Source organism: Nanorana parkeri, unplaced genomic scaffold (assembly GCF_000935625.1).
Source record: "Nanorana parkeri isolate BGI_ZX_2015 unplaced genomic scaffold, ASM93562v1 scaffold19, whole genome shotgun sequence".
NCBI classification, from domain to species: Eukaryota; Metazoa; Chordata; class Amphibia; order Anura; family Dicroglossidae; genus Nanorana; species Nanorana parkeri.
Window position 1 is genome coordinate 4046097 of NW_017306287.1, and position 8488 is coordinate 4054584.

The 8488-nt window shown below is 42.2% G+C and overlaps 1 protein-coding gene across 1 annotated transcript in view; it reads right to left on the minus strand.

Annotated features, from left to right (window-relative positions):
- LOC108790917 overlaps positions 1-8488 on the minus strand; it is a 20378-nt gene that overhangs the window by 1745 nt on the left and 10145 nt on the right. The window contains exons 7-11 of the mRNA XM_018561282.1: positions 7951-8269; positions 4292-4502; positions 3198-3346; positions 2981-3094; positions 1936-2118 (exon numbers count right to left, since the gene is read on the minus strand). Coding sequence (XP_018416784.1) covers positions 1936-2118; positions 2981-3094; positions 3198-3346; positions 4292-4502; positions 7951-8269 — 976 coding nt within the window. The remainder of the gene's footprint in view (positions 1-1935; positions 2119-2980; positions 3095-3197; positions 3347-4291; positions 4503-7950; positions 8270-8488) is intronic.

Below are 8488 nucleotides of genomic sequence, written 5' to 3' on the forward strand. Positions count from 1 at the left end.
AGATGTGTATATGAATATATTTTCATGCATGCTTATATATTCTGCCACCTTGTGTCATCTTGATAAAAGGCCTCCGTGTCTCTGAAAATTGTGACATGGGACTTCAGTAAACTGTTTTTGGACACGATCATGGCGTGCTGGTTTCCACTGTATATTAAACTTACATGGCACCACCATTTTGGCCATGCACTCACTCTTATTTTATATTTGGAGGTGTATTTGGAGGTATATTTGGTCTGTGCGGTATGGTCCGATTTTGTACCAATGAACAGCCATATAAAAAGAAAATGCTAATTTTAAAGTCCAGTAACAAAAGTCAACCAATCAGGATTTATCTTGTTGTTTTTCTTGATTGTTTGCTTTGGGTTACAGCACTAGAGACTAAAGGTGCCCATACACCTTACGATTATCGGACGATACTTTTCGTCCCATGATCGAACCGTCGTACGATTTTCATACTACGGCCCCATCCTGCCCCGATTATCGAAAGGTTCAATCAGCGGTAGTTTAAAAAAAACACCTGGACGACTTGCGGTAATTGACCGCAATTATTTTCGTTTGCGCATGCGCAGTGTTAATCGTACGACTTTTGACGGACAAAAACGCCACCAACCATGCGAACATCGTACGATCGACCAAAGTTTTCAAACATGCTTGACCGTCACGATCGTATAATTGTACAGTACTATCGGTCGGAAACTCTATTCACACGTTACGATTGTCGTACGAAAAGTCGATTGCATGCGATTATCGTACGATAATTGTAAGGTGCATGAGCACCTTTAACACTCTTTTTTTTTTAAAGTAGGGCCAAAGGAATACAACCGTGTGCATAAAATAAATATACAAACACATTGGGAAGCTATTAGCCCAAACGCTTGTGGGAGGTATGGGCTTGATCATCCATCATTTCTGCCTGAGCTATCATCCCAGTTGTCTTATAAATAGTCGAGGATTGGATGTCTCTCTTTGGCTCCATATTAAAATCATGTCAGTAGCAGAAAGACAGAGGTCAAGGACTCAAGCCAAGTATGTGGCTATCCTCCATATTAAAAGGTCAGACTTGAAGAGGAAAATAAAAGTTAAAAGACCAGATATAATGGGATCTTCATATACGAATAAGGTCTGTTATTATTGACCAAGCATTTGATTCTGCAAAACACTATCCAGCAGGGTAGATGTATAAAATGTATTTAGTGATAGTTAAGCCTTCCTTTATAATGTATTAGCTTATTGTGTTTATATTTGTTTGTTTCTGAAGCAGGAGACTATACAGCCTGTTCTGATTCAGTCCTTCCTAGGGCCATCCCTATAATGTGGGAGCCTAAGTCTCATAAAGGGAGGCGCCCCATCTCTTGGGGGCAGGTGCCCACTTTCTGGCTAGCGTGCCCCAGGTGGCTCTCAGCAACCTGGGATGCTCTTGCCAGCATCCTGCCGAGCTCCTGGCAACCAGTGACATCAGTGGTTGCCAGGAGCTCGGCGGGATGCCGTACCAAATGCCCGCCCCCCCTCCGCCAGCAAAACATGTAGGGGCAGCCCTTGTTCTACCTCATCTCCAATGGACAAAAACCAGGTCATGTGATAATTTGCAGCCAGTCAGGAGAGTTCTATACTGATTCTTCGATGATATCATAAGGATAGGGGGTGTCTTAAAAGCTCAATAAATACTTTTACTACGTGGAAAGTTTATGATGCCCCAGTGGCTTTTAGTAGTTTTTATAGTTGTCCTTGTTGGGAAGTTTTTCTTTACTTCTTGTTCCTTTGTCAGTGGGACAGGAAGTGAAGGGAAATCTCCCCACTGGGAACTCAGGTGGCAATAAAAATCCATCAGAGATTCTAAACTCTTCTCCACTCCATCGAAAAAAAACAAAAAAAATATAACTAGCGAAAACCTTCTTCTAAACCTTCTTCTGGGCAGCTCTGCACATTTGTTACCTTGTTTCTTCTCCACCACTAGACATCCTGTAAAAGACCCGAGGGATTTGTCCTGGAAGGTGAAGGCCGGGGAATGATTGACAAGGTCATTGTTCCATCTTTGTATAAGGAGTTGGTCACTATGAGTACTCAAGATGTCACCGGAGAGAGACAGCTTGTCCTGCATACACGTAACATTCAGTTCTAAAGGAAGAAAAATAAAGACATAAGTCAGAAAGAAGTAATCAAATAACACGGGAATAAGCTTGGAGTAGTGGCTACTTTACAACACACACAGGGACCATGGGGAACAAAAGTAGCCACCCTCCAGAAGGAAGGACAGTGTAAGCGCCAATTCAGAGATGATTTGAGGATCTACAGCCGAGTGATACACAAATAAGATACATTTTTGTTAATAGTTCAGGTACGTGAATGTATTTTTAAGATTTGACTCCTGAATGTAAATTCACTTTAACCATTCCTTACTCAAAAAAGTTTTGACTTTACATATACCTTAAGCCCAGGAAACAATTGGATAAACTGTTAATAAAAAGGTTACTATTTTTTGGTTGGTAAACATAGAGACATGCCATATGCCAGACTGGCCCAGATCCTCCAGTGTTGGGTAGGGAGGTGTGCTATGGTGAGGTTGGAAATGCAGAGGGGACCCAGACAACCAGTAAATACTATGTCAACAGAGGATGTCTTTTATTAATAAACTTTACTGTTCAAGTGCAGAACCTCTTCACATCTTCGAAAGGTCTACAAATTTAGAGAGCCTACATCTAATGAGGTCACAGGCCTCTAAAAAATCATAGCGGAACCCAAGAGTATGTATTGTGGGTTTCATCAACGCCCCCTAGAAACCAGCTCAACAGAATCTAGGACACAGACAGTGATACAACTAGCTGCATGGGCTACTGACGTCTGAAAAACCACATCCAGAGATATCTAATTATTATTCTTGCTTTTGGGGCTTTAGGCCACAAGCGAGGTCTTTGATCGTCATACCCTTGGAATGACCCTGAATACTAGACATGTAAGGCAGGAATAGGAGGGTACTAACTTTGTATATAGGATGGCGGTATGGTACAAGAACAGTGGTTTTCAATGGAATGGCTCAGCAGGATTTTCATTCTATTCAGTGTAATAGGCTCCATTTTCATCCATTCAGAGCAATCTAAGAACAAGAGACTTTTTAGTTCTGACACATCTACATCAACTGTTAAAAAAAAAACATCTGCAGGTTCCAATGTAGAAATACAAAGTGGGTGCCAAATTACCCAGGTTAGAGTCCTTCATACACAGATCAAGTTGTATTGAGGTGACCGTGGAGGGACATATGTTTTCTGAGCCAGGACTGGGTTGTTGGACGGGCAGTAGTGCAGTAGAGAATTCCTCGGTGAGACTACAGAGGCTTAGAGACACCAACCTAAAATAACACAAGAGAGGCCTTGTAGCAATGACACATTCGATTTTAAAAAGAGCGACCATAATGACAAAAAAAATGCATTGTAGCCACCTAACAATCATTAGGACTTAACAGGAAATTTAAAGGACTCCAGATACCAGGTCAACAAGACTACCCTGTAATACTGTTCTTTTAGCTTTGGATTCCCATTGCATGAGTGTCACTGCTGCCCACAGCAACCAATCAGATTCCAGATATGTTTTTTTTGAATATGTTACAATTTTGAAAACATAAATATGATTGGCTGCTGTGACCATGACGTTTCTGTACATGCACAATAGCACAAACAAATTCTGATTAATGTACAGTAGTGTAGCCAAAACTGTTTTTTTTTTCAGTTTAGGATAGGGCAGGGGTAGGCAAACTCGGGCCCTCCAGCTGTGGTGCAACTACAAATCCCATTAAGCATTGCAAGAGTCTGACAGCCACAGGCATGGTTACTAGAGGCAGATGCATGATGGTATTTGTAGTCTCTCCCCAGCTGGAGTGTTGGAGAAAGTATTAAAACCCTGTCAATTTATTTTTTACTGCCTCTGTCCAGTTGGGGAGATTTCTCTTCACTTCCTGCCCCAGAGAAGCAACAGGACATAAGAGGAAGTCTCTACAAGTGACAGTTGTCATCGGAACAGGTGTCCCATTGGAAGATTTCCCCTCACCACTTATTATGGCCAGAACTGTAAAAGTTTGGACTTTTCACCACTTTCTGTCTTGGTGACAATGCACACCATCATGGTCACCAGCATAAATAAAGAGGTAAACCCACAACCCATCCCCGGTGGGGTCTATCCAAAAATCAAACATAAAAGTCTTGGTTATACATACACTTTAAGTGGCACTTGTTTCCCCTTTGGTTGCATTTAGGTCTAATGCTGATTCATTTGCCTAGGTGTGATCTGTTTTACTTACCGATGCTCCCCATACAATATGGTGGCGGGTGTATTAAGGCTTCCCAGAACATCAGACGGTGCACCACTCTCCCAGGTATAAACAGATGCATCCACCAGATCTTTCTGGGTCAAGGTGGAACCTATGGAAAATAACTCAGGACTTCCTTTATAGAGAGCCAAGGCCTCAGGACTGAGAGTGTATGGCCTGGTGAAAACCGGGAGCTGCTGATCTACAGACAGACACCAAGAGAAAATGTAGAATGGGTCAAAGTCAGTTGTAGTTTCTATATATATTTTATATTTACCTTATACCCACTAATATATGTGTGTTTAATACATGCATCTCAAAACCAGTGTTGGGAGTCCACAATTATATGAATGCTTATGATGACTATGATTTATGAATATCGTCAATTATGTTTTCTCAACCACCTACTAGTTGGTAAAACCAATTGTGCTACACAAGTAATTAATCATTTCATATATATAATTTATAAATGTATTTTTTTGGTGAACATCAAGTGGTTTAGAAGGAATATGATACTGTGACACTTTATATTAAACTGTATTATTGATACATTTACAAGTTTTTGTAATGGAGCCCCGCTATGAATTTGGGTGAATGGGTTAGGGTAGGGAAATATAGATATATTTATGTTATATAAATGAAAGTTTATTGTAAGTTAATATCGGGCACTAGTGCCCAAAGGTCCTTTTTTGCATTCTCCAATATATATTACTGTATATATGCTTTTTTCTAATACAGATTCCTTCCATGACAGCTGTACTTTAAGGGGAATCTTTAGGGCCCATTCACACCAAAATTGGAAGGAAATCACAAGTCAATGGATGGTCCCATGACTTACGATTGTACTTTCTGATTTCCTTCCGATCTGTTTTTCAACGAATGCTAACGGGCACCCATTCATTTTTCGGGTGCCCTTCCATTAGCATCCATTGAAAAACATATCGCAATGCAAGGGATCGCAACGCAATGGAACTGGTGTGAATAGGCGCTCTTTTAAAGTTTTAAGCTCTACACACTTTACAATCTGACTGTACAATATCCTTTAGATCTACCAACAACTACTCTACAATATGTAGTACATGGGTCTCCCTAATTGGATACAAATTGAATAGATTTGATTAGATAGGCCCTTATATTACATAATTATGATAAATCTACATCTATAATATATATATATACTGTATATCAATGGGATTGTTCTTTACTGATGTGCAAACTCAATGTAAGTCTATCAGTTAACCTCAGACTAATATAACAATACCAGATGGCTTATCATGTAAATTATTCAGCAAAGGTGCTCATTGCACCGCCCGACATACAGACAGCCACGAGACTGAGAATCTGTTAACCTCTCTCTGAGATATGCCCATGAAAATATGGAACAGCAAGCATGTAAAAATGTGGGCCATATCACAATTATTTTTACATCAATGATGCAATGATTGCTGCAAATATGTTACAGTTTTCCTTTAATGTAAGACCTCAGAGGAGAAACAAATACATGATACGTGCAGCTGGTGACCATCAGACCAGCACAGCTCCCGCCAGCCAATAAGAAGTCAGCTGGATGGGTGTCTTGGCCATTAGCCAGCACAGCGCTAAGAATAGCACAGCCAACAGAGTGCACCTAATACTGATATTGCAATTCTGGATAGTCCCCCCACTCTGTGCCACACTTACATGTGTCACATCTTACAAGTCTGCCAGCCATCTGTAGGATTCAAAGGAGTGCTAAATACACAGGAAGATGTCTTCTCCTGTTAATTAGCAGCAGGTCCTCTTTTCTGGTTTATGGAAGTTATTAAGGCTGAAAAAAGACACATCCATCCAGTACAACTCAAAAACTTGCAAAAAAAAGGTCTAATTTGCCCCAACAGGGTAAAAAAATTCCTTTGTGATTCCTAAGGCAATCGGATATTCTCTGATACAACAATTTGCATGTTATTTTTCATCAATAACGTACTAATAGTTTATTTTGTACATTTAGAAACACATCCAGATTTTTTTTTTTAACAATCTACAAATCCACTACCTGTGGAAGTCTAATCTCCATTTCACAGTTCTTACTGCAAAGAAGCCTTTCTATATGCGAGGCGTAACTTCTGTTCTTCCAGACACAAGGTACCTCCTTGTCATTTGCGATGACTTTAAAACAGAGCTGGACAAATCCCAGAAGCCAACAATACCTCAATACGCCTTAAAAATGACAGCCGGCCCCTAACTTTTGAGGTTTTCTCTAGTTCTTGTCAATGGAGCTGGCTTCTAAAAAATTCTGCCGGCTCCTGGATTAGACAGACTGGCTACTGAACTCCATATTTCACCCCTGGCAGCTTTGAACAGCAGTGAACAGCTTTGGATCAATTTTAATAAACAGACCAGTAATATATTACCTGCAGTCTGAGGGGGACATGGCATGGTGGTTGGGGGGGGCACATTACCAGGAAGGAGGCACAGGTGATGCACGGTACCTCTGACTGCAGCTCTGTCCGGCATCCTAACCAGCTCACTGACGTCACTGGTTGCCAGGAGCTGGCTGGGATGCCAGCCAGAGCATCCAGCTCTGCTCCTGGCAACCAGTGATGTCAGTGAGCTGGACAGGATTGGTCGTGAAGAATGTCACCAGCACACCGAAAAAATCCTTTCAGGATCACCAAATGTTCATTTTATTGAACAAATCGTCAAAAGTGAAAAATGAGCTGGACAGGATGCCGGACAGAGCGTCCCAGGTTGCTAGGAGCTCTTAGCAACATGGGACACTCTGGCCAGACAAGGGGGCAGCAGGCACACCTGCCTCCCCCACCACGTAAGCCAATGAGATTCCACCTGAGGCAACCACCCCAGGCTGCCTCATTATAGGGATGGCCCTGGGTGTCACTTACATAGACCAAGCTACCACTGCAGTTCAGTAAGCAGCAACTTAAGGTCAAGGATGAGAAGAACAACTCCCTTGAAAAATTCTAGCTTCCCGGTTGTCACATTGATCTGTTTTCAGCTCCTGACACGGAAGAAGTATGCAGTTCCGAGGCTTATACTTACTCGTATACTACTCGTTCTATGTCAGTGAATCAGAAAGTGTCAGAGACAGCCAGGCAACCAGCATTTCCAGAGGTAGGTCAGCAATGGCAGCACACATATTTCCCTCTTGACAAGTTTCCTTTAGCTGAATTGCAGTAAATGGAATCAACAAGCAATCAATAAACATGGTGTTAGTATACTAAAGAGACCCTATTAAGTGGGAGCTGACATTTGTGACTTCCTTCTGAAGGGGTATACTTCCCCTTACTGCAGAAACCTCTACTCTAGGATCCGGGGGCCGCCAGTCATGTGACCTAGCATTAATCACATGATCTGCTGAAGGGGAGAGTCAGCTAATTCAAATGCTGCTCATCCTCTGCAGCAGTGATCACATGACATAAAACCAAGGCAATCGATCACATGATTAACCACAGTGGTTGAATGGCCAAGGTGAGTATTCTGTGGCCTCTGTTACCTGTTATGACATTGGGGTAGTGGGGTAAGCAGAGAACAATGATAGGGCCACTTTAAAGTTTGCCAAAATTGTACATTTGATAATTCTCTCCTAATCTATTTTTATTGTAGTGCTGAGCGTCAAAGCATCATGCAAAATTAGATAAATAAGCGCCACTTACCACCAGTGCCATTGGTGCTGATCACATACAATCCAGTGTCTCTAATCCCACCTTGCACGCCAATCTTCTCATAAACCTTTCCTTCTCTATTATACATGACCAGAGTGTAACCTTGGATTTGGCCTCCAGGGGGTCCCTTTAGCTCAATGAAGCTATATGGCTGAGCTCCGCGCATTACCCCCACTTCACTGATCAGCAGAGTCATAGGAGAGGCAGAGGAGGCAGGGGGAGAAGAAGACGTTCTGGGTCTGGAGGTGCCAAATGGGAATATGGGTGAAGCCTCACAGTCATTCTTAGTGAGAGGGGTGATCTTGGTGACCTGCAAAGAAAAGAGTTATGTTATGGGCATGCCTTAAAGGGGACCTGCTATGAGCATGCCTTAAAAGGGCATGTTATGAGCATGCCTTAAAGGGGACCTGTTATGGGCATGCCTTAACCTCCCTAGCGGTATTCCCGAGTCTGGCTCGGGGTGAATTTTCCATGCTAGGAGCGGTAACCCCGAGCCAGACTCGGGGTTGCAGAGAAAAGGGATGCTCCC